Raw genomic sequence first — 25522 nt, 5'->3', positions numbered from 1 at the left:
GATCAGCCAGAAGTGTTGGGTGATGGGAGGGGAGATAGGGTGCCTCCATCTGGTAGTGCCACGCCGGGTGTGGGAGTGACAGTCCTCTCCTCTCACCCTCCAGGACTCCTACACAATGCCTCTGACATCGATCCAGTGTTGGCACGTGCACTGTGAGGAGTGCTGGCTCCGGACCCTGGTAAGAAACGAGGAGGGGAGAATGGCAGCAGCCCCACTCAGGGTTCCTGGCTGGCCCCTGTGCATAGCCCGGCTCATGGGCCACAAGGCGGGGGGCACTGACTGATGGCAAGCCATGACCTGAGCAGCTACAGGGGGTTGCCCTCTTTCCCACTCTTGTCACTGACCCTGGAACACAGAGCCAGAAGGAGCCCTAAAGACTGTCTTCTCTGATCCCTGCATCTGATAGATGAGGTGAGGCGAGAGGGAGAGAGAAGGGCTGTGCCCACGGTCAGAGTCAGTGACGACCCCTCTCCTAAAGGCCTGGCTTCCAGATCCCCAAAGCCAGCATTTCCACCACTGTAGCCTCGCAGAGCCTCGGTGTTCCCATCTGTAAAAGATCCCTGAGACCCCAAAGAAAGCTTCTGTAGTATCTCAAAAACCCTGCTTGAGAGGAGGCAGTTCAGGTTGCTCTCTCTGGGACAGCTCTCGCTGTGACTAAGCTTTTAGGCCTTCCCCTCTCCCACATGGCAGCCCTTCCTGTACTTGAACAGCTCTCTCCTAACCCCTGCCAGTCTTCTTATTTCCAGACTGGTGTCCCCAGGTTCTTTAGCCCCTCTTCACCTGACCTGGACTCCAGGCCTTCCCCAGTCTGATTGTCTTCCTCCAGACCCTGTCCAAGTTGTCATTGTCCTTAAACCCAGTAGCTCCCAGAGCCGACTCAGGCACCCCAGACTGGATCTGCCATCCTGCAGCAGAGCCCCCAGCAGACATGTCACTGAGTCCATGGCCTATCCTTCCACCCTCAGTTCCATCCTTCCCTCAGCCAGATATTGTGGATCTCCATAAAGTCCCCTCCCCTCTCCTAGAAGGGGATGAGTTCAGTGCTTGGGCCCTCAGTCTCATTTCCTGCCACCTGCTTTCCTGTGCACAGCCCCATCTCCTGGCTCCTTCCTGCCCACCCCGCCAAGTGCCCAGATTGCCCCCCCCAAAAAAAAAAAAAAGCTTTGACTCAATTCTGCTGTCTCCGTCTGGTGGCTCTTCCTTCCACAGCCCAGCTCCTAGAAAAAGCCGCCTGTGCTCGTGGCCCACTGACCTCCCTTCCTGTGACAGTTTCTCAGGCCCTGGACTCTGGGCCACTCACCAGAAACTCTTGCTGCAGAGTGCTCAGAGATCTCTTATTTGCCAGACCCACTGGCTTCTTCTCACATGTCACCCTTTCTGAGGGAGCACACTGTCAGTCCTCTGACCACCACTGCTCCTCAGTCTTACTTGCTGCATCTCCACCCCACCCATGTGTAGTGGCCCCGTGCAGAGATCTTTCTGTGGATTTAAGGGATCTCCCCCTCCTCACCTACCTTCCAGTCTCTCTTCTGTGCTCCTCCCCAGATCACTGACCTGGAGAGTTGTAAGGCCCTGGATGCCATCTAGACAGTTCACTTGCCCCCTAAAAACCTCCTCCTGATCCCGTGGGTGCTAGTGTCCACACACTCTCCCAGGAAGAATTTTGTGTACACTTTGTTTTTAATGGCTTACATACATTATGTTCTGTCTCCTCAGTGGTATATAAGCTTCTTGAGGGCAGGGCCCATTGAGTTTTTGTCTTTGTATTCTCAGTGCCTAACACCACACGTGGCATTTAATAGGAGTGCCTGGGAAACTGAGGTAGTAAGAGGTCAAAGCCTTCCTGGCCAGCCCCATTTCCCTCAGCTGAAGCTCACTGTCTCTTCTTGGCTGCCAGGCCCAGATGACTCCTTGACCTTGCAGCTGATGCTTTGTGATCCCCCAGGATTGTCTACACAAATGGTGCTCTAGCCAAGACTGATGTTTTAAGCCCAGATGTAGGACTGCATTCATTCCTTTGTAATGCTATTTGGTCCTGTGCTCTGGCTTAGGGCCAGTGTCTTGGCCATCTCTCCATATCTGCAGCTATGATAATGCTCAGTGGGGCAGATCTTTGGGGCCCTTCCCTGGAAAACCCCATTATTGATGATTTCCAAGTCCACAGGCTCTTAATACAGCACCAGGCACATAGTAGGCACTCCAGATTAGCCCCTGCTTGTCCCTCCCCCGAGCCTGGGGCATACTTTGGCAGAATATTCTCCCTGAGGCCTGTTTAAAAGTCCCAGTGCAGGAATTGGGTCTCCTGCCTCCTACCAAGGTGCATTCAGCTTCCACTCAGGGCTTTCTGGTAAGCCCAGCCCATCATGGGTATGCCCTGATTGGTTGATCCTGTGAGGAGGTGGAGACACTCTAGGCTCCTCTCCCCAGGACTCTTGCTGGCCGCCTCCTTCTCTTTCTTTTCAAAAGGTGATGCCTGACACTCTGGGCCACTGCCCACTCACTGCCCCTCTCTTCACCCACAATGACCTGACTTACATCGGCATCTTCCCTCAAACACTCCTCAGCTGAGCCTGGGCGGATCCCAAGCTTAGGGCCAGAATCATCCTTGTCTGAAACACCTTTTCCAGTTCCTTCTCTTGAGGTGCTGCTGTGTATTCTGGTCTAAGGGTCTGCCCCTCCAGCATCTTTCCAGTGCCTTTCTGCCGCCTCCTCTTCAGACCCATCTTGGGCTCATCCCCTTGACACGCTGCAGCTCAGCAGCGTCTTCCTCGAGCTGGAGACCCCAGAGCGGGTGTCTGAGCCAGGCAGGGGAAAGAGGGAAGGTCTCTTTCATGGCCCCCTCTTAATTAGCAGCCTGAGCTCTCACTGGCTTTTCTGGCTGCCACATCCCACTGCTGACTCACTGAGCTTGTGGGCCACTAAAACCCCCCAGGTCTTTGTCAGACAGACTATGGCCTGATCCCCTGATGTCTTTGTGCCCTGAACTCATCCCCCAAGGCCCACTCCAGCTGTACCTTCTAAACCCACTGTGCCCTCCCACTGTGTGGGGTGGGGGCGCTCGGGTGCTGTGCAGGCAGGAGAAGCTGTTAGAAAGCCTCGGCTCATCTGTTGCCCAGCCCTCCCTGCATGACCACGCGGTGGTTATTACAGGCCCTGCAGCCCAGGCTCCGGCTCCGGCTCCGGCACAGGCAGCTTCTATGTGACCATTAAAACGTAGCCCGAAGCCGCAATAAAAGCTGGAGAGGAGCGACTGGGTCTTTGTGGCCTGATCAAAGTCAGGCGTGTGATCTCGTTAGGGCCGCTGAGCCAGCGTGGGGGCTGGACTCGTGGGGTTTAACAGCCCAGCTGGGCCTGGCAAGCCTGCCTTGTTCTGATTACAGCCCCACTCCTTCCCACAAAGGGGGCCTTGTATTGGAGCCAAAACCTCGTCTCGGCTGGTCCTTTCCCACCCCCAGAGGATGTGGGGAGCCATCCATCCAAGGGCTAGGGAGCCACAACCGTCATGCACAGAGATCCACCCTTCCACATGCCTTGACAGGCACTTGTGATCTTCCACCTATAGGGGAGTCTGTGTCCTCTGACCAAGGCACTGGCTTTGTTCTGGCCTCTCTGCCCTTTCTACCCTCCTGGCCTGGCCTGCTCTGGGCTTTCATCAGTCTTTGTCTTTCCACCACTCCTCAGTCACTGTCATAGTCTAGGCTTTAGACACAGAACCAAGTTGACTTTTTGCCCAAAGAAGCATCATGGGAGTTGTCATTTCCACCCACTCGAGGTGCAGGGCTTCCTAGGGAGGCGGAAGCATAGTCCTGTGCCAGAGCCCCCTCACCCCCCACCCCCATCCCTGCCTCTATCTTACTGAGTCCCTCTAGCACTCACTCCCTCCTCTCCATTTCTACACGCTCAATACCACAAGGGAAGACCAAAAATAACGTTTTTCCATGCAGCTGACAGCACCAACCCTTGGGCTTTCTGTGCTTGTCACTAACTCAGGGCCCAAGCCTAACCTGGCTCAGTCTCCTGCAGGCAGGGAGCCCAGCTTTGAAGGTATCTGGGCCAACCTTGAGGATGACGGCCTGGCAAGCAGGGATCCACTAAGGGTTCCTGCAGCCCCAGAGGAGGACCTGAGGTTTGCTTCCCTCTTAGACACACATTTGGGTGGGGAGGGAGAATGACCAGAGTATCAGGACCAAGCTGACCCTTCTGTTGTTCACACGGGTCTCCAGCTTCTGTCTCTGGGGGATCTTCTCAGAAGGAAAATCTGCTTGGGAGAGGAGGAGTGGAGATAGGGAGCCTGACTGAGAAAGGCACTGGGCCTCTGCCTCTGACCATCCTTTCTGCCCCGTCCCCCAGGGAGCCAAGAAGCTGTGCCCCCAGTGTAACACCATCACAGCCCCCGGGGACCTGCGGCGCATCTACTTGTGAACCCAGACACCAGGACCAGGCGTGAGCCCGCCCCCAGCCCTGCTCACTCACCACCCACAGAGACAGACACACACGTGTCCACAGGACTCTGGAGCCAGAGTGGAGGGTGTGGAGCAGCCCAGCCCCCCTCCTGCCCCTGCCCCGCCCAACCCTGGCCATCTCTGTGTGTCTGCAGCTGGCAGGGTGGAGCGCTGGGTCTGGGCAGACCCACAGATGGACCTGCACACAGGCCACACAAGCACATGTAACATAGGCCTTGTATGTTTACAATGTTGTGTAGAGAAGGGATGGACCCTCCCTGGCCCTGCCCCTACCCCACCCTTCCCTGGCTTGTATGTTTTCTTCTTTCTTAACGGTGGCAGGGAGTAGAGGCCCCAGCCCTTGGGGAGCCCCAGCCCCTCCCCACACTGGTCCCCTGTGTCTGCCAGCGGTGGTTTTATGTTCAGTGGTGTATAGTTCTTCATTCAGCCCCGGGGGCCAGCAGCTTGAGGGGGGCTCCGGCCCCATCCGTCACTGGTCAGTGCCAGGGACCAGGGCTGCTTGTAAGGAAGGAGTGGGAGTCCCTTCCGGGGCAGTGACCCTCCAGAGGGGAGGGGCTGACTGCCCTGGCCCTGGCCCGCCAGCCCCTGCCTGCCGGCTGCCGCGGACGCTGTGCTGTGATGCTGTGTCTGTATATCCTCTGCCAAGGTACTTGTCCTTCCTGTTTGTAAACTACATTTGACATGAATTAAACCAGTGTACGCCCATGTCTGGCCAAGCCTCAGCCCCTCCCTCAGTGAGGCTCTGGGGCCAGGGCCTAGGAGATGAGTCTGCTCCCAGAGCGTGGAAGAGGTCAAGTCTGGACCCAGGTACATTCAGGGCTCTTGTCTAATTTCTGAGGTGTTGGAGACCCCCCATAAGGAGGGGATTCTTGATAAGCCAGTAACAGGTATGGTATCTGAATGCCCAGCTGTGCCCCACCATGCGCCTGACCGGGCAGCCCAGGCCAGTGCGGGGGGCGTCTGAATGCCCAGCTGTGCCCCACCAAGCTCCTAACCAGGCAGCCCAGGCCAGTACTGGGGGCGTCTCAATGCCCAGCTGTGCCCCACCAAGCTCCTGACTGGGCTGCTGACAGCCCCTTATGCAGCCACTAGCTCAATATATGCCCAGGCCAGCTCTTTGCCCAGTCTGGGCGTGTTTGCTGGTCTGTAAAATCTAAGCCATGGGGGGAGGGCCTCACCCCAGGGACTGCACTGCTTTGCCCTCTGCCTCCAAAAAAACACATTTGCAGTCGTCCAGCTCCACACACACCCCAAAGGGTCACAGGCGCCACTTTCCCATCTGGGCCAAGTCCAAACCCAATTACCATTGAGCTGCCCAGGTCTAGGCTGAGAGGTCACTAGAAGCCTGGGAGCAGCCTGATGGATGGGAAGATCCTGACCTTAGCCACCAGGGATCACCTAGCCAGAGAGAAAAGGGAGATAGCCTCAGATAGATTGGGGGTTAGGGAGGTCTAAAGTTCTGGAGATTCTAGTAATGAAAGTGGGTGTAAGTAAGGTGTCTGGGTCAGCAGATAAAGGGGGGTGAAGTAGGGGCAACAGTGCCAGGCTCTGTCCCTGTGACTGCACATCGGCTGAGCAGAGGCTCACAGCATTAAGGGGCAGGCCACAGCCAGGAGCCTTGGCTGTCCTAGCCATTCATCAGATGATGGCCTGAGGGGGCAGTAGTGGCATGGCCCAGGGTCCTCTGAGTTCTGAGCTGAGCACTTCCCTATCTGCTGAGAGAAGGGGTTAGCACTGGTATAAGGGGCCTCTCGGGAGGAGGGGACCCTGGATCCTGCCTCTGCCTCACCTCGGGCCCTTCCCCACCACTGCTCCCCCTCCCATCTTCAGGCTTCTCTGGCTCTTTGCCAAATTAATGTTGGAGGGTGGCTACATTCGGAGGCTTGAGTGCAGGCCATCTGAGGACAGATGAGGAGAGAAGTCCCAGGAGGGGTGGCCCAGCATCCAAAGGGCAGCTGTATGGATGAGCACATTGAATTCGGGGAGGAGGTAGGGAAGGTGCTTCAGAGGCAGGTTAAATTCATGTCTGAGCTGTCCCACAATGCAGTGGATTGCCAGCCCCCAATCCAGAGCTGCCCTGGGGGGGGGGGGGGGTCAGAGATGCTGATAGGCTGGCCAGTACCCCCGAGTCAGGGCATGGTTCAGCCAGAACCCACAGCTGGGAGCTGCGTGCCAGCTCCAACCTGAGGCCTCATTCGTCACCCCCAGCAATGAGAGGCTTGCTCTGGCAGAGATTGAGCAGGGGCTCCTTGAACCTGAGATGGGCCCTCACCTCAGCACCCCTGAGAGTGATGCCAGGTGGGCAGTGACCTCAGAGCTGGTCTTGTTCTGCTTCCCTGTAGGCTCCCAGTCCCTCAGCCCCCCTAACTATCCCTGTTCTTCATCCCCCTGCCCCAGCCCCACTTCTTGGCAGGTAGTTAACCCTATCTATGATTTTGGGCAAGTGTCTTCTGCTTTCTGGGCCTCAGTTTCCCTATCTGTAGGCCCTTTCCACCCCGCCAACAGTGAATGGGTATTAATGGGCATCTTCCTCCCGATACCCAGTCCCTCTGCCCATGCCAGGGTTTGGACTGGGAGCTGATGCTGCCCTCCCGATGGGACTGCCCTCTTCTCCTGGCCTTGTTCCCAGGCTGAAGAGCCACTACCTCTGGACTGGGCTCCCTGATAGACTGATGGGCTCAATCCCCCAAGAAAAAACCCCTGGGGGACATGAGGCCTTTTCCCACAGTGCACTGGAGGGGAAGGCCCCCACAACCACATCTGCTACAGCACCAGTCCCCAGCCCAGGCTGACCCCCAGCTCCCCAGGGCTCTGGCCTAGGCAAACCTGTATTGGGCCGCACTGCCACCTGTTGGCCATGGGTGGGAACAACAGGGCACAGGCACTGGCAGAGTCCAGAGAGGGAGCTACAGAATGTGGAATACGATGGGGTCTTTGGGGATCACGGATCTCCACACACTCCAGGGCAAGGGATGCCAGAGGACCAGCTCACTTCCCAGAGCCCAGCATGGCCACCCAGTCCCCTCCTTTCACTAATGTGAGAAGGGGCTCAAGCAGGGTTCCAGAGCCCCCCAACATCACACAACAAAGACTAGAACTCAGATCCTTGTTCTTTTCCCCACATGATGCTGACATCTCCCTCACTGAGCTGCTCATCCTCTTTCCCTTCCTCTCCCCACCCAAAAAAGGATCACAGATGGCTTGATGGCACCTTGAAAGGTCTCCAGTGGAGAACCCCAGGGATCTTTGCAGGGCCCTGAGTTGTTAAAGGCATGAACAACATGCTCATCAAATGTGCAGGTGACATAAAACTGGGAGGGAGGGAAGGAGAGACCACGCTGGAAAGAAAACAGGGTCCAAGAACACCTTGCCAGGGCTAGGGCAAATCTACTTAGAATTTCCTAAGAAATGGAAAGTCTTCCACCTGGGTTCACCAAGTCCAGGACAGGAAGGTGTATCTAGTGGGTAATTCGTCTGAATGAGACCTCGAGGTTAGAGGGCCAGCGGCTTGCTGAGCTGAACACAGCAGCCGAGGAAACCAAGGGGTTTCATCCCTTGCATCCTTACTGGAGGCAATCAAGCAGCATCCTGGGTAGGCCAGGTCTGCAGGACGTGCCCAGCCGGACACCATGGGGTGAGGAAGGATATGGATGAGCTGGGGCATGTCCAGGGCAGGATGCCAGACTGGGAAGAGCCCAGATCTCAGCCCCATGAGAATCAGCTGAATCCTAGGAAGAAGCTTTGGGGGGAGACGGGGTCCCTGCTTTAGGTTCTGGAGAGGCCACAAAGTAATGGGGCGGGGAGTCTATGCAAAGACAAACAGACTGGATGTCAGGAGAAAGGGCCTAACAAGAGCTGTAGGTGGCTCCCATAAGAGACAGGCTGACTCCTTGGTAAAGGATGCTAGGGAGGGGATTCTGGTCCAGTTCTGAGCCCTCTATGACCCAAACTGGGTCAGGTACTAAGATTCAAGATTGCTGAACTCCAGATTGCAACCCATTGTGGAGCAAACCATTGGAAGGGAAAAGGCTCCTTGAGTGGTCTGGCAAGTATCCAGTGAAGCAGGTTCTCCCCTGAAGCCTGGCCAGCACCTACAGACTCCCAGGCTTGAATCCCACACGCATCTGGGACAGCCTTCCCCTACCTGGGCCAGGTTTGGCGGGCAGTGGGCCTGTCTCCCAAAGCCACTGGGCTACAACTCCAGGCTGCTTTTACTGCTAGAAGTCAAAACTGAGTCAGTGGGGCTTGGGGTGAGGCCCAAGTCTCTACCTAAGTGTAGCTGCCATCATCCCCAAGCCCTGGCCTCTGGTTTGTATCTGTGCACCTTCCTCCTGCGGTTGACTGGGATGGGAGAGGCAGTTGAGGGGAATCTGGTCAATAGCCTGACCAGGCCACTTCCTAGTTCCCCTCCCCGGTCTGTGCTCATTGCCACCACGATGGGGCCCCTGGCAAGGAAAGAGAGGAAGGTGCTCCATGAACCTGCTGGCCTCCGGCCTGTCTGGCACCTGGGAAGAAAAGCCCCAGGCTCTGGGCTAAGGAAACAAGGCACAGACATCTGGAGAGCTGGCAGCCCAGGCTGGAGGGGGAGCCGACTTTTATTTCTGGGGCACCCGAGGATGGGCAAGGCCGGGGCTGGAGCCCTCACATGTTCACACAGTTGTACAGGAAGGAGAGACAGAGGCTGGTGTAGTAGGTGGGGTAGTCCCGCAGGTGACTGACGTGGGCAGAGGCCGAGAAATCCACAGCACGCACCAGCACCTGCTGCTCTAGCCGTGCCACCACCATGTGCTCAATGTCACAAGCCCGGATGATCCGGTCGGCCTTGGAGTAGAGGTAGAGCTCGGGCCAGCGCGATGACTGTTTCATGAGCGCGTCGTAGTAGTTGACATGGAAAATGGCGGTGACCGGGGAGAGCACCAGCCACACGAAGACGGCCGCCAGGGCAAAGGTGAGGAGGAGGAAGATGCGCAGGGCGGGCTGCTTGTTCTCCAGGATGGCGGACAGGGCCCGCACAGCACCCACCAAGTTGCTGTTGCCGGGGGCACTGTCGAAGATGGTGCCCACCACTTGGAGGTGGCTGAACTGGCGGTGCGTATGGATCAGGTCCACGACATAGCGGTACAGCATGACCCCGGCATTGCTGAACACGTGGAAGAGGAGGGGCTTCTTCTCAATCTCATAGTCAAAGAGCAGTTCCAGCAGCTTCTTTGCAGGGCTGCGCAGGGAGGGGATGCCGAAGGGCTCCGCAAAGAAGACCATCTGCCAGGGGGCAGTATAGCGGATCACGATGCATCCCTGTGGGGCACAGAGACACCCCCCAACCCACAAGGTCAGCTCTAAAGCTCCACAGAACCCACCCACCCACAGGAGGAAGCCAGCCTGCAAAGTCACAATCCCAGAACTAGAGGCCAGCTCATACACTGTCTAATGCTGCCAACCACCCAAACTGCTGGGCCTTCACACCTGGCCACTCTAACCCACCATGCCAAGATGGGCAGGGAGACCCCAGGAAACTGGAGAGAACCAAGTTTGAGTTTCATATCAGAAGGCTGGGGAGGAAGTTCAGGTTTCACAAGTTTAGACCAGCAAACACTAGGCATCTACTCTGCAGACAAGTCAAAATGAGAAGCAGGCCTGTCCTCCTAGAGCTTACAAGGTTTCAGGCACCAGCAGCAGTATGGTGTGGGGTTTTGGGGGGAGAAGAGGGGAGCTACAGGGGAAGGTGTCAGCAGACCTGGGACACAAGGTCCCCGTGGGTCAGGGGCCTCATGTCATCTGACTCAGTTTTCTACCACAGCCTGGAGAAGCCCAGGTTCAGAAGCTGTGGTTCAGCTCTACACTGAGCCATGCCTTCTACCCAGCACCCACAGAGGGGCAATCTCACTTCTTCCACCATCTCCTGGTTCCTCTTTTCCTCAAATGACTCCCAAGGGAACCCCTTCACCATCCCAGGCACCTGCTAGACTTCCCTTTTCAAAGGGGGAGGAAGGAAAGGAGAGGATCTCCCTCCCCTCGTCCCCAGCCTAGGGCTAAAGCTGAGGTCCCAACGTGCTCCTCTCACTGCTATCACATGAGGGGACTGGAGCTGCTACAGAGCTAGCAGCCCGCCAGGACCTCTGGGTCTTTTATAAGGTGATTACTGTCTACCCTTCACATAAGTAGTTCAGTTTTGGGGACACCTAAGCACAGGATTCTATAGTTATCCTCAATAACTTACCCAGCCAAGAGGAACTAAGGGGAGGGAACAGAGATGAGACAAAGGAGGTGACATTCAGCATCCGAGACAGACCAGAAGCCAGCCTGACTCCTGTGTACACAGCCTTGCCTGCCTGGAGGGCTGGGTGCAGTCCTGGGCACCCAGTGGCAAAGGGTGGGCTCCTCCAGCCTCTCCAAAAGGATCCAGCTCCTCCTTCCAGGGTCCCTAGTCACAACCTCTTGTCTGTCTCCTCACTGTCTCCATCTCTCTCCCTCTTCCCCTGTGTCTGTCTTCTCCCTCTGTCTTTCCTCTCTCCTGTCTCTGCCTCTCTCCTTCCCTCCTCCCTCCCTCTCCCCCATTCCCTTCTGTCTCTCCTCCCTGTTTTTCCTCTCCTCTCCCGTCTCTGCCTCTCTCCTTCCCTCCTCCCTCGCTCTCCCCCATTCCCCTCTGTCTCTTCCCTGTCTTTCCTCTCCTCTCCCCTGTCTCTCCCTCTCTCCTTCCCTCCTCTCTCCCTTTCCCCCATTCCTCCTCCGTCTCTGTCTCTCCTCCCTGTCTCTCTCGGTTGTCTCTCTCTCCTCCCTCTGTCCCTTCTCTCTCCCTTTCTTCCTCTCCCCCCTCCAGCCTGGTAGCTGCTCTTGCTTTTTCATCAGCTCAGCTTTCCTTCTCTCCTCCCCAGTCTGCACGGTTCCCAACACCCCCTAAACCCTAAGCTCCTTCCATAGATAATGGCATTGGACCGAAGAGACGTGCAAGGAAGGGGTGTCCACACTGGCTCAGACTGAGGGTCCTCTAGGACGCCTGAGCCTTCTCTCAGGCTGTCCTTGAGGAGAAGGGGAATGCTGCAGAAGGAAGCCATGACAAAGCTGCTCCCTTCACCTCCATCTAAATGTCCAGGAGGCAGGGCCCTGGGCCCTTGGGTCCCAATCTTGCCCTGGTCACTAACTTGCTGTTACACTTACACAAGGCCACCTTCAGTGAGTCAGATGTATTTAGGACTCTGGATTGGCCACTTCTCTATTCTGTGCCTTGATTTTCCTCTCTCCAAAGAAGAAGCTGGAATTCAAAGCCTGCCTTACCCTTAAAGATGGAGAATGCGGCCTGCTCCTGAGGACCTGTGTTCTCCCCAGGAAATCTCCTCTTCTGGCTAGATAGGGCTCATCTCAAATTAGACAGAGCAAAGCTGCAAGTCCCACCCTGGGGATGCAGCCCCGATCAAGCCTTGGACACTTATGAGGCACCAATCACGTGCCAGGCCCCAACCGCTATTAGGGGACACACTGTGTACAGGATAACTTTGGGTGCGTGTGTGGAGGTACTAATCAGAAAGGGCAATCAGAAAGGCCTGCTGTAGGAGGGAGCTCTGGGCTGAGCCTGAAAGGAGCAGAGTATCCTGGATGAGTCAGAGACAGCCATGGCTCACCATGAAGGCCAGGGAGAGGCCACAGTGGGGAAGGGAAGCAGCAGAGGGGCCCACACCCTTCCCAGGACCCCATGAGACACAGAAGGGGAAGGGAAAGAGGGAAGAAGGCCAGAGGAGGCAGGAGACCTAGACTATCAGCATGCCAGGCCCTTTACTGAAGCTGTGGGTAATTGTGCTTCCTGGGATTTGAGGAGGCCACTGCTCAGGGGTCCCTGAACCAAGAAAGCTCCAGCCAGGGACTCACTGGGCTGAGTGCCCGTCAGTCATCGATGCCCTGCCCTGTGAGGGGAAAGCTTGAGGGACCCTTCAGCTACCCAACAGGAATTCCGAGGGGCAGGGAGGTCATTCAACAGGTCCTAGATTGGCATGAAAGGAGTCAGTCCACCTCTGGCCCGAGAGGCAGAGTGGGGGCCCCCAGTCTAGGACCTGATGAGAAGCTGCTTTTCCCCAAAGGGCAGAAGCCAACAACAAACCCGTGAATGGTCTTGGGCCCAGTGGCAAGATGGGGAGGCCACCTGGAGGGGTGGGCACCGGAAAGCAGCCTAGAGGCCTCCCCAGGGTCCCTGAGAGTAGAGGTCCAGGGCCTACATGAAAGGACTGCAGGGGTGACTGGGGAAAGGGCTTCATGCTCTATCTTTAGACCTCGTCATTTTGTCTGTTTTCTGGTAAAAATGTCTTTCAAAAAAATTCCAATCTCGTATCAGTGGAGCTCAGAGAAAGGGGATCTGTTCACACTCTGCCCAAGACAAATGAGGAACTGGAGAGGAAAGACCCCAGGCCTGGAGGGCAGAAATGCTGAGGTCTACCTGGGCCCCATCACTGATGAGCTGTGTGACTATGAGCAAGTCTCTAGCCCGTTCTGGGCCAATTTCTTCATCTGAATAAGATGAAGACTTAGGAGAAAAGCACAGGGCAGGGTCAAGGAGGCAGAGGCTCAACCAGCCTTGGAAGAGAGAAAGCCTCATTACCAGCATCATCAACAAAGGCTGTTTCACAAAGCTCTGGAATAAAGAAGAAACCAGCAGGCCAAGGAGAACAAAAGTCCAAGAATCTCAGGGTTGTGAGAGGACCAAGCAGCTCCTGCTGGAGAGCTCACCCCTCTGGAGGCACACCAGCTCTGGGCAGGAAGCTCCAAGAATACAGGCTCTTAGCTCTCTGAGTCGGGGTAACCCTATGTGTGCCATTCAAAGCCAGCCAGTCACTCATCTCAGAGGCGGCAGCCTAGGGAACAGGCCAGGCAGGGCAGAGAACAGGAAGACTGTGCCTCCTCAGCCAGAAGCTTGGCTGCCAAGGCCAGGAGGCACCCTCAGCAGAGGACCATGGAGCTTCTGCCCCTGAATTCTGCTCTAGGGTCCCTGGGGACGAACTAAGACCACCAGCCTCCCAGCTTTGGCCACTCCCCAACACCCTTTGGCCTGACTCTCAAGACCTGCCAACCCAGCTCTTGGTCACTTCCCTGTCTCTGGCACTGACTCTCCATCCCACACCCGTAACTGACATGAGAGCTGCTCCCACCCTCCCCTCGGAGCCCAGGCTGCTAGTGGGCATGCCTCCTAGACCATCTCCTGCCATTAAACCAGCAGCTCTCTGAGGACAGGGTCTGGTCTTTTCCTCTCCATACGGTGCCAAGCCCAGGGCCCTGGACCTCCACACACTAACATAAGCTCCTGGGAGAGAGAAGGGGCCAGCCTGGAGCCTAAGGGCTTGCCGAGGCTCCAGGTAGGCAGGGAGTGGGGAAGGCCCCTCACTCACCCTGTTGAAGTAGATGGTACTGTACTTGGACAGGTTTTTGTCTGTGCAGCCTCCCCAGCCCAGAAGAATCACCACCGGCTGCTGATGCACTCTCTCCCTTCTCTCAGGGTCTGCGCTAGCTTCTGAAATATAATCCAAGTCAAGCTACAACAAGTGTTCCCCTCAAGAAAAGAAATTAGAATCAGGGTATGGCCCTGGCCCTTCTTCCCACCGGCCTCCAAAAGGACATGAGTGCCTTCATCAGGACAAATGGCCCAGGACCTAAAGCTGAGAGGGGCCTTTGAGGCCTTCACATCCAACCCAGAACCATACATTTGAGGCTGGGGCAAACATCTTGGTGCCAAGAGGCAGAGGAAAGGCAAGCGTCACCACCCCCTTTGACAGCCCGAGGTCACACCATGTGTGTCAGTCTTGGAAGGGGGCACCAGATCCTCACCCCCACCGCACTCCCAGTCAAGTCCAGTCCAGTCCCATTACATCATCCCACCTCTCATCCAGTCTCCTTGGCCACATCCTCAGCATGGCTCCCCTGCTCATCCCACCTTTACTTGAGGGGGAAGGCTGGTCCTGGGGCCTGCATCACTCTGGGACCTCCTCCCCAGGGGCTGCACTGAGCCATCAACACACCCCCCCCATCCACAATAAGAAAAGGGGTTAAAAAAATTTTTTAAAAAACCACCAAAAAACCCGGGAAAAAAAAAAAAAAAAAACACCCTCAAGGAGTTCCCAGTCAAATGGGGGAAACAACATGCAAATGTGTACAAAGGATAAACAATGACCAGAAGGAAGGCCCTAGAATTAAGGAAAGCTAGGAAAGGCTTCCAAGAGAAGATGGACTTTACCTGCGATTTAGAGGGAGGAAGGGATGAAGAAGAGTGTTCCAGACGTGGAGGACAGCCAGAGAAAATGGCCAAAGCCAAGGCGGGGTGGGGGTGTTTGTGAGACAGCCAGGAGGCCAGCGTCACCATCACGTCAGAGAGTAACATTTAAGAAGACCGGGAAGGAAAGACGGAGCCAGGTCACAAAGAAGCATTTTGTATTTAATCCTGGGGGTAACAGGGAGCCCCTGGAGTTGACTGAGTAGGTGGCATGACTTTAGGAATATCACTGTGGGGGCTGAATGGAGGAAGGCCTGCCATTCCCTGGGAGGCTCAGCTGCCATATGGGAAACAGGCACCACGCCATCCACATTCAGGTGGCGTCTGACACCCCAAAGAAAGACGCCTTCCTGCTGGCTCCTCTCATCCTCCTGCAGCTGTGCCCACAGACTCCTGTGAAAGTCTGCCTTCTGGGCATCCCATGCCCTGATCACATGCCTGACACTTTAAGTTCCTAATGTGTGAGTCACTGGTGACATAGAGAGGAAAATGAAACAGACCTCACCCGTAAGGGGCACACACTCCTCCACAAGGTTATGGGACCTAGGTAGACAAAGACAGCCCACAAGGAAATGTCACAGCATGATGCTAACTTCAGGGCTGTTGGGAGAAGGCCTTGTGGAGGTGACATCAGATCGTGCTTTGAAGGGAAGCCAGATGGAGATGAGGAGAGAGGACATACCAGATGGGAGGGGAGGGAAGCATTTGTTCAGAGGCTCCAGATGAAGTGGGAGACAACCTGCAGGCTATGAGGAAGAGCCGGTAGGTCTGTCTGGGACAAAGGGAGCATGAGGGGCAGTTCTCAAAGTGTGGCCCTGGAACTGGTATCATGGGTTTAACCCCGTCAGGCCTCAGATCCCTCAACTCTCAAATGAGGAGAGTGGATTAGATGACCTCTCCATTTCTTCTATCTCTCTCTCTTTTTTTTTTTTGCTTTTTGGAGGGCAATTGGGGTTAAGTGACCTGGCCAAGGTCACCTGGCTAGTTTTTGTGTTAAGTGTCTGAGGCCAGATTTGAACTCAGGTCCTTCTGACTGCAGGGCCGGTGTTCTATTCATTGCACCACCTACCTGCCCCATCATCTCTTCTATCTCTAAACGGATAATCCAAAGAGGGTCCTCTAGGAAAACCTTGTGCCTGACTCTTATAAAAAGCCTTCCCTGTCTGTCCCTTGAAGAAACATGGCAGAAGCATGGAAGGCCCTGCCTAAGATATGCAAGGCACCGAGGATATGAGGATTTGGAAAAGAGGCCAAGCCCTTACTAATGTTCTCCTGATAAGGAAAAAGGGGATTCTTGAAAACAAAGCTGAAGCCTGGAAGGAGCTGAGAAGCAGCCAATTAGAAAAAGACTAGCCTCGACCTATGCCCATATCTTCTGGTCAGATCTCCTGGGCTTTCTTTGGCCTGGCTCTCTCCCAACGATGCACAGAATCAGGGTCTGGTGGGCAGAAGGGAGCTCAGTGGCATCCGGTCCAGTCCACACCTGGCAGGAATCCTCCCACATCAGCAAGTGGCCGTCCAGCCTCTGTTCCCAGACCTCCAAGGAAGGAAAGCTTACCGCCTCTGAGGCAGTCCATTCTACCGTGGAACAGCTCTCATTACTAAAATGTTCTTCCTGACAACAAACCTCAATTTGTCTTGAGGCATATCACTGTGGTGGATGAATGGAGGATGGACTGCCATTCCCTGGGCAAGATCAGCGGCCCATGTGGCTGCCCCTGCTTCGGTACAAGGACTCCTCCCCTCCACAGGATGACCCAACAGAATGTTCAAGGCCTCTGTATTCCCTCCTTCAGGCTAACCCCCCAGTGCCTTCAAGGAATTTTCACATGGCATAAATTCTGGGCCCTTCCCCCTCTCTATGGGCCTTCTGGCCAGTCTCTCAATGTCCTTGTGAAGTCATGTTGCCAAGAACTGACCACAGTCCTTCAGGTAAGGTCTGATAAGGGCAGGACAGTCACCTCTGTGTTTCACGCAGCCTGAAATGAGAGGTAGAGAAGACAAGACCCTGTGCTACAAACCCTTCTGTGAGTGCATCAGCATCAGGGAAAAAGCCCACCCCACCCCACATTTCCATGGAGAGGACACACACACACACACACAACACACACACACACACCACCTTCCTGGAGAAGCCAAAGCAGCTTCTCCAGAGTTAAGATGGTCCCTCTTAAGGACAGGGCACCAGAAGGGACAAAGAGAGGACACCACCTTCCGGCTTCTGATTAAGATTTATGGGAGCTAGGAGTGGTGGCCTGCAAGCTTCAGGGCTCTGTTCGGAAGAGAATCAATAGATCAGTCACTGACCCCTGGACCGGAGGAAGCCAGCACTAGAAGAAATTAATGGAATCCCGAAGTCTGGGAGTGAGGAGGCGGCTCTGCCTCCCCTGCCCCTCAGGTCCATCCCTATGGGCACTGCCCCCTGCCAACATCCTGGCTTCTGGACACATTCTTCTTGGCTGGTTCTTCTTTGCAAGGTTCCTTCCTGAAGCTCCTGGCCAGCCCATGTGCAGAAGCCAAGGACACCCAGCTCCACATTCTGACCCCCCCGGGATCTGGACCATGGTGATGGGCAGGAGCAGGGCTCCCTCCTCAGGACACAAAGTGCCTTACAGCTCAGGACTACAGTGGCCAGCTGTGCCTGTGCCCACTGCACAAATGAGGAAGCTGAGCCTCCAACATGAAGCAAGCACACTCACCACACAGGGCATGAGAGACCAAAAACGGGCCAGAAGAAGAGAGGGAAACAGGAACAAGGTGAGGAGGCTGGAGCTGTTCCCCAGGGGAGGCTGAGAGAGGGACGAGGCTGAAGAGAGTGGGCAGGGGGGTAAGCAGCAACCTCTCCACCTCTCCCACCCATTTCCTGGGGATTGGGAGAAGCACTGGTGTGAAAAAGAATGGCCCCAGCCGCAGGGAGCAGGACAGGACAGCAGGCTGCTGGTCCCTGCTCAGCCATTCACCATTCTCATCTTGGCAGTTCAACTGCCTCTTCCGTGAAATGAGGGGCAGACCCCAACAAGAGTGCATGATTCTATGACTGTCCCTGCCTCTGGTCCTTCCCAGAGCAGGGATACCCAGGACTCATGGCCTGGGTCTTTCTAGCTGAACCACATCTGGCCACCACAACTGGAGGCAGGCAGACCTGAGGCTTGCCTTGGGGCCCTGGGCAAATCTCCCATTTATGTCATGGGATGGAGAGTCCCAATTTGGCACACTCCACTGACCAGTGTGACAAAGAGCTGGGCCCACAGCCCCACCAGGAAGGGCACCAGGAGTGATGTCAGAGAATCTCACAGATGTGGGATGAAAAGGGACCTCAGAGGCCAAGAAGACCAACCCTCTCATCTGAGAGGAAGGGCCTGAGGCTCACAGAGAGGAAGAAACATCCAAGATCAATGCAGATGGCTCAAACCCAGGTCCTCTGACTCCAGAGCCAAACCTCCTTCCTCTGAACACCTGGTTTACAGGTGAAGAATGGAGGGGAAATGACTTATCCAGGGTCACACAGCTGACCCCAGCCCACCTCCCTGCCCCACACAGCACCTCCTCTCCCACACGCCAAAGAATCATACTGACCTATTCAAGGTAATCCTGAAGGATCAGGGCTGGACTCTAGAAAGCCACTTAAACAGTCCCTTTCCCACCTACAGGCACACACACCTGCCCTTCAGCCACACCTACACCACCCATCCCAGGGGTCATAATGACCTAGATGCAAACACGGTTGGAATAAAGGTTTTCCAGAAGGAGGTGTACCTCCTGATTACCCTCCAAGTCTGTCCTGATCAAGCTAAGGGCAGCACAACCAAGCAGAGCCATTAATAGTGAGGGCAGGCAGCTGGTGTCAACCTGACCCCTGCCCATGGACAGTGCCACCTGCTTTGTCCTGTGCCCTTCCACTGGGCTGGACCCCCACAAAGACCAGCGCTAGTCACTCCAATCCTTCCAGGGTATGACATGAAATCCTGGACAACAGAAACTCCCCTGAGCCTCACTGTCAGATCTAGTCCAAACCTGTCAGCCCGGCATGCAGAGCCTTCCCCTGCGTGGACCCACCAGATCACAACACACACTCTTGTGCTCACCCCCAAAGCCTCCTTGCTATGCCCTATGTACATAACAGCACTCGTCCCAAGGCCTTTGTTCCCTGGCCACCCCTCAGGGCCCAGCTGCCTCCTGCCTCTTCCAGGAAGCCTTCTTGGGCTACTCTGGTTCATCTACACTCCAGACTCTCAAAGCCCCCATCACCACCTCTGGCACCTGCCATCCATCCCTGCCTTTGGGCTTCTTCAGTCGGGCCCTGCCTCCTATTGAACTAAGCTCTAGGAGGGCGAGGCCACGGCCCCTTCTGGACCTTCCAGCCAGACATCCCTCCCTAACACTGAAATCAACAATGCCACATGGGCTACTTAGTTCCCTGGAAGCCATGGAGTGCTGGAATTACTGCCCAGCTGGGTGGTACTCTAGAGAGAGACAGGGAGGCCTGTGTCCTGACCCTGCCTCCAACACCTGCTACCAACTGTGAACCTCTGGACCAGTTACTTCCCTCTCTTGAGTCTACGTCTTGCCCTCTGCCACTTGGGGATGATGGTGGTGGTGGCACTTCATATGCCACCAGGCTCTGTCAACCTCCGGGTTGAGCAGCCCCGTCGCCTCCCACCTTCCCCTGCCCCACCTATGCCCTCGTGTCCCCAGACTTGCAGGCGGTCATCTCTGCAGTTCATCCCGAGAGCAAGTGTCCAAGGCAGATGATGTCAGGTAAAAGTGGCTGAGATCTGAGTACTCGGCCTTTGTGCTAGGTGCAGGAGCCAGACAGGAGGCCTACCCATGCCTCCAGGGCCTCCTCAGAATCCCCCACTCTGGGCACAGAGGCTGAGATGTCCTTCCTCTGCCCTCAGCCTGTGGCCTTGGCCCCAACCTTGCCTCAGCCATCATCTCCATCTGCCCCTAAACAGGCTCAGCTCAATCCCCATCTGATCTCTGGCAGGGGCTGATCTCTCTCAGGTTCCTGCAATCTGCCTTCCATCCCTGTCACTCTCTCAAAGGTCACCCATGACCTCCCAAATCCCAATTCAAGGACTGTCTTCCATTCCTCAGCCTGTGGGATGGTTCTACAGCAACCGCCCTGCTGGTTTGGGAGCAAAGTCCCAGCTAAATTTCCTCCTACCTGTTGGGTCATTCACCAGCAAGCATTTATTAAGCACCCACCATGAATAAGGCCCTGGTCTATGGACTGGGGACACAAAGGCCAAAGTGGCAGCCCCTGCCCTTAAGCAGCCAGTATTCTGGCCTCTCTAAGCCTCAGGGTCCCCATCTATGAAACAGGGGGAGGGTCTGGATGATCTCCACAGCCCCACCCTTGCCAGCTCTGCCAAACCCACCCAATCTCTTCTCAATCCATTAGCTACTTGGTGCGCAATCTGCCCCTGGCCATTCCAGCTACTCCCAAGGCTTCCTCTCTCACCCATAAGCCCAGAGAAGTGGCTATAACTTGAGAACAGATCTGAAAGGTCAGTGAATATCTCAAGACTCATCCACTACTTGGTATCAGCTGCCAGCAGGGGCCCACAGTCTGGCCTGAAGCTGGATGCCCTGTGGGGCACAGGTGCTATTTCCACCACTGCCCCCTAATGAAGGGAAGAGATTCACAGAGAAAGGTATCTGGAAAGGGAACAGCAGTGGGCTGGTTTCAAAGAAAGTGCACAACAATGGGATTTCTATTTCTGGACCAGCAGACAGTCCCTGGACAGGGGCAGGGGGCACCTAGCAAAGGCGACAGAGAATCCACTTTCCAAGTGTCTTGCAAATCAAATCAAAGGCGCTTTAAATGGAAAAGGAGGAGAGAAGAAGAAAACTGCCGAGGTAGATACAGAAGACAGTAGAGAGGAACAACAGAGGAGAAAAAAAGACAAGCAGGAAAGATGCCAGAAATTCATACAAGACCAGATCCCAGAAAGGAGCCAGCAGCCTCAGATCCTACCCACCCCCTGACACACATAGGACAAAGCCAGCCTTGGTTTGAAGTGGTGGAGAGCCCAGCCCCTTGAAGAGCAGACCATTCTACTTGGAAACGGCTCTCCATCCTGCTCAAGTGGGCCTCTCTGCCTTCCCTCCATGGCCCCTGATTCTGGCCCCAATTCTGAGTGACAGGCCTTCACATATTCACAGGCCAGTCTACCATGTCCCACCCGTGCCAAGGCATGTTTTCTCCAGGACCAGCATTCCCAATCCTCCTGGGACATGGACCCCAGGTCCTTCACACTGGTTCCTCTCTTCCTCTGGACATTCTCTAGATGATCCACAGCCTTCAGAAGGTGCCCCCAGCACTGAACATCACTGTATACATGAGATCTGCCCCAGGCGGCAGACAGAGGGTTCATCGCTTCCTTATATGGGGACACCTGACCCCTTAATACAACACAAGCTCCTCTGAGCTCTGTGGGCAGCCCACCAACCTGCTGACTCACTAAGCTTCCAGCCCGCACAAAAAGAGGTCAGGTTCTTTTTCAGACCAACTGTTGTCTAACCAGGCCTCCCTTGTGCTGGCCCTGTGCAGCCGATGGGTTTTATTTTTTCTTGTTATTTCTTATCCAACCTAACACGTGCACTTACTTCTCTGATATTTCCTCTTATTAAACATAACCCAGGGCTCAGTCTGGGCTATCAAGATCCCCAGGTGTGTGGGTGCTCCCTCCCAGCTTTATGTCAGCTGCAGATCTGATAAGCACACCCTTTGGCCTTTAACCAAATCACTGATAAGGAGGTAAAAGCGCCCTGGGAGACCTCTGCCAAGCTGACATGAACCATTAACAGCAATGCAACCAGTTTGGAATCCATCCAATGGCGTTCTATCTCTCCATCTTTCCCAAGAGAACAAGTCCTGGCTACTTTACCAAACATTCTGCTAAACTCCAGGTAAATCATTAGCTCTGGCACTGTCCTGATCTACCAGGGTAGTCGGGCAGCCTGTCACAGTGGTTCCTGAAGAAACTGTCCGAGCTATTGCAGTCACAGCTCCCTTTGGAGAGACTCCCTAATCATGTCTTTAGTTGATCCACAATTCTCTCAGGAATCAAAGCCAAGCTCACTGTCCTACAGCCACAAAAACCGCTCTCTTTCCTTTTTTTTGAAAACTAGGAGGTCTGTCCTTCCCTCTCCCCACCCCACCTTCACATGACTGACAGTGGCTCAGCAGAACCCCAAGTCTGAGGGCTCCCCAACAGGGACTCCCACAGGGCAGCTCAGGGCTTCTCTATCTCCATACTTACCTTGGGTACCAACACCCTCTACATTTGTGTTGTGTCCTTCCCAATCCAAAAGTCATTCATTCTCCTTCATGGAGAAAACAGAAGCCAATTAAGAATGGGGCAGTTCAGCCTTCCCTCTGGTCAGTTACCTCCTTCCCTGTCTTTTCAATCCTTATGGGTTCTCTGGCCTGCCCTAACTCCCTCCACAGATGCAGTAATTGTTGTCAGATCTTTCCAATGAAGGTCTACCTTCCTTTCCATTCACCCCAGCCATTTCTCTGATGTGGGCCCTCATTCGGCCTCGCACCTGGACTACTGCCACAGACTCTGGGTTCAATACTCTGTCCCATCTCTTCTCACTCCTTTCCATTCATTACACAGCTGCCAAAGGGATTTTCTTAAAAGTGCAATTCTGCCCTGTCCACAAAACTCCTCAGTTCCCTATTACCACCAAGGCCAAAAATAAAACCTTTGCACCCAACCTTTCCAGCATATTGCACCCTTTACATACTCCCAGTCAAACTGACCTTCCCATGGCTCCCCAACCAAAATGCTTCATTTTCCATCTCCAAGCTTTCTCCCAGGCCATCTGTCTCCCATGCCTGGAATGCCCTCCCTCCTCATTCCTGCCTCTCAGGCTCCCTAACTTCCTTCCTGGCCAAACTTAAGTGCCACCTTCTACATAAAGTCCTTTCCACCCTGGTGACTATGTCTGAAAAGGCAGAGGTTGGATCTAGATTGTGAAGGGCTGTAAGGGGATCAGTAGCCCCAGGTGGGTTGAAAAGGAAGGGAATAAGCATTTATTAAGCTCCTACTACCAGGGACAGTACCAGGGACCGTGCTAAGAGCTTTGCCATTATTATTTCATTTAATCCTCATAACAACCCTGGGGCATAGGTGCTATTATTATCCCCATTTTACAGATAAGGGAGATCCTCTGCTGCAATTATTAGAGAAGAGGAAAAAGGTCAAGTGTCCAAGCAGCTTGCCCTGGTCACCCAGCTAGTTAGAGGTCCAAGACAGGCTCTGAACCCAGGGTGACCGAAGTTGCCTCCCAGCAGTGGTCAGACTAGCAGGAAGAGGATGTCAAGAGTGTGCAGGGCCACACAGGTCGCTTGAGGAGGAGCCAGGCCATGGCCACAAGGAAATCCCAGGTGACAGCAGAGAAGTGTCAAGGCCTAGAAGCCGATGGTAAAGGCCTGAGCAGTAAGAGTGGAGATGTCTTTTTCTTGGAATTTGGCTGTGAGCTGGAGGATAGAGACTCCCAGGGTGCTCTCTCTGGCCCCACCCCAAAGATATCACTTGCTCAGCCTTTGGTCGGCCTGTTTCCTGTGCCCAGAACATCCACTCTTCCTGAATTTACACAGTGGCTCCCTTTCCTGCCCTTTAGCTTGTAAAGCCCTTCACCACCTGCCTCCACCCGCCCTTTCCAGCCTCACTGGACTTTACTCCCCCACCCTCCCACCCTCCCACCCTCGAGGATCAGGCCACACTGGCCTTGCCTTGATTTCTTGAACTTGGCACTCCATGTCCTGTCTCCAGGCTCCCTAGGCTTGGAACGCCCTCCATCCTCACTTTCCATACCGACATCATACTTCTCTGAAGCCTTTCCTGCTCCCCCCTCCCAAGCCACAGCCCTCTGACTATTTGCTACATGTGGATTCTGGGGGATAATCTGTGTCCTAGCTGCCATCCCCTTAAAAAACCAACTCCCTGCAGGCAGAATGAATTCAGGATTGTTTCCATTTTTATCTTGGTGCCCCCATAGGAGCTATGTAACCATTGCTTGCTGACTGAATGATCTGTGGGATGAAGGGAGGTAGTGGATTCAAAACCAGGTCTCTCCCCCTCCAAAAAAAAAAATGACTTTAATATTTTAAAGTCAGTTACTCTGCACTGAACTCCTCTCATTTTAGGAACTGGAAATCCCACCCCTATCCCAGAACCACACAATCAGAGGTCAGAGAAGGATCACGACTGGTCCAATCTGCAGATGACCCAAAGTTGGGAGGGACAGCTGACATTCTGGATAACAGAGTCAAGACCCGAAAAGAGTTTAGTAGATTAGGATGACATTCTGATTTTATTAAGAGATTGAATAGGAATAAATGTCAAATCAAATGCTTGGGTTCCAAAATAATTAAAATAAAAGCACGCTGGGAAAGGCTGGATGGAAGAGACAACACTAGCCCTCATCTCCTGAGTCAGACATCTGGGGGACTCGAGGCCTGCTCAGGTCCCTTCCCACTGGGAGATGTGGTGATTGATGAGTCTCCCTCCCTCATCCCTCAATCTCGGCAAGCTTTGGGCTTCCTCCCTCAGAGAGGGGGAGTCGTGATACTCAGGTCTGACACCTTCACAGGAAAAAATCCAAAGCCACTAAGCTTCTAAGAATGCACTCAGACTCACTGAGCCAGCATCAGCAAAGTAACCGGGCTGACCGAGAGGGCAGCAGGGGCCACAAAGCTATCCTCCGCACAACAGTCCTGGTCCAAAGTCAGGCAGTCAGGAGACTAAGACCAGGTCTGTCCCAAGCTGCCTGCCCCTCAGGCTGCTGTGGCAGACAGAGCCACTGGACTGGACGGCACAGGCCCTGGGAAGGAATCCCACCTGTCCCCTGTGGGACTCTGGGCAAGTCTCTGGCCCTCTCTGGACTTGATTCCTCATAAGTGAAATTGTGAGGGGGAAGACTGGATGACCTCTAAGGCCTCTTTCAGCTTTAAGTGTTAGGAAATCTCAGGCTTGTCAGACATGAAGTTAAAGCTTGGTCTTACTTCTGAGCTCTCCTGTTTCAAGGTATTGTGTCAGGATGGAAGCGCTGTTCCAGCCCTCCCCCTGTGGGGCTCCCACACTCCAAGGCTGACCAGGAACCTGTCAGGCAGGTATTATCCTGGCCATCGGGCAGGAAGAGGAAGGGGAGAGTGGGGGGGGGGGGGGGGGGAGGGGAGGGGCGGGCTAAGCAAAGCGCCTAGGGACGCCAGAGATGCAGGGAGACCTAGCACAGCTGACCAGAGGTATACAGGGAACCCAGGGGTGTACGGGGGAGGCCCTGCATGGGACCCCTGGTGTATAGGGAAGCCCCTGCATAGTATGGGGGTGCTCTGGGAGACATGCCGAAGAGTGTAAGAAAGGAGCCCAGGGGGTGTAAGGGGGAGGCCCTGCACGGGACGCATGGTGTGTGGGGGGATCCCGGCGGAACGGAGGGTGCTCTGGCGGCGGATCGGGGAGCAACTGCACAGGGACTCACGCTGTATTAGGGAGGCTCGTGGATGTATGGGAAAGCCCCTGAAAGAAGCCCCGCGCCCCCCCCTCCCCCAGTCCCGGCCCCATACCCTGACAGCGTGGGATCGGCTCCGGAATTTGAATGGTCACGTCCAAGTCGTCGTAGCCCATTGCTGGTGGCGGGGCCCTTCCCGGATTCCCTCCCGGGAAGCCTCCCTCCCTCCCGGGCTGGAGTACCAGTACCCGGGACTGGGTCGGGGCTCCGGGCACGCTGGGACCCTCCCTTTCCGGTCTCCGCACCTCCTCTCGCATAGGAATCCGGAAATCCCACCCCTCGCCCAGAA

The 25522-nt window shown here is 55.0% G+C and overlaps 3 protein-coding genes across 8 annotated transcripts in view; 2 read left to right on the top strand and 1 right to left on the bottom strand.

The window, feature by feature from the left end:
• The window catches only part of LOC138165050 (E3 ubiquitin-protein ligase RNF220-like), a 44223-nt gene extending 39055 nt beyond the window's left edge, over positions 1-5168 (top strand). For all 3 annotated transcript variants that reach the window (XM_069093152.1, XM_069093153.1, XM_069093154.1), the window contains 2 exons: positions 104-178; positions 4351-5168. In XM_069093152.1, coding sequence (XP_068949253.1) covers positions 104-178; positions 4351-4422 — 147 coding nt within the window. In that variant the 3' untranslated portion in view covers positions 4423-5168. The remainder of the gene's footprint in view (positions 1-103; positions 179-4350) is intronic.
• The window catches only part of LOC138165054 (small ribosomal subunit protein eS8), a 230036-nt gene that overhangs the window by 114032 nt on the left and 90482 nt on the right, over positions 1-25522 (top strand). The gene's annotated exons all lie outside the window — the stretch shown is intronic.
• LOC138165051 (transmembrane protein 53-like) lies at positions 9018-25505 on the bottom strand. Of its 3 annotated transcripts, none has more exons than XM_069093155.1 (3): positions 25289-25505; positions 13832-13953; positions 9018-9758 (listed from the first exon to the last, which is right to left on the bottom strand). In XM_069093155.1, exons 1-3 carry the CDS (start codon positions 25488-25490, stop codon positions 9105-9107), a joined length of 978 nt encoding a protein of 325 aa, XP_068949256.1. In that variant the 5' UTR covers positions 25491-25505; the 3' UTR covers positions 9018-9104. The 3 variants fall into 3 exon arrangements, with proteins under 3 accessions (XP_068949256.1, XP_068949257.1, XP_068949258.1); XM_069093156.1 differs by having other exon boundaries at positions 13832-13950; XM_069093157.1 differs by lacking the exon at positions 13832-13953 and having other exon boundaries at positions 25289-25428.

This window comes from Petaurus breviceps, unplaced genomic scaffold (assembly GCF_028583685.1).
Source record: "Petaurus breviceps papuanus isolate PSGF00001 unplaced genomic scaffold, PetGlider_PUasm1.0 207, whole genome shotgun sequence".
Lineage (NCBI taxonomy): Eukaryota > Metazoa > Chordata > Mammalia > Diprotodontia > Petauridae > Petaurus > Petaurus breviceps.
Note: the sequence above shows the minus strand (reverse complement) of the source record. Positions and strands in the feature narration are given on the sequence as shown.

Coding starts and splice junctions, on each gene's coding strand:
- LOC138165051 (XM_069093155.1), bottom strand. CDS start 25,490: ATGCGAGAGGAGGTGCGGAGACCGGAAAGGGAGGGTCCCAGCGTGCCC. Junction 13,954..25,288: donor GCCGATCCCACGCTGTCAGG/GTATGGGGCCGG, acceptor ATTATATTTCAG/AAGCTAGCGCAGACCCTGAG. Junction 9,759..13,831: donor GTACCATCTACTTCAACAGG/GTGAGTGAGGGG, acceptor TGTGCCCCACAG/GGATGCATCGTGATCCGCTA.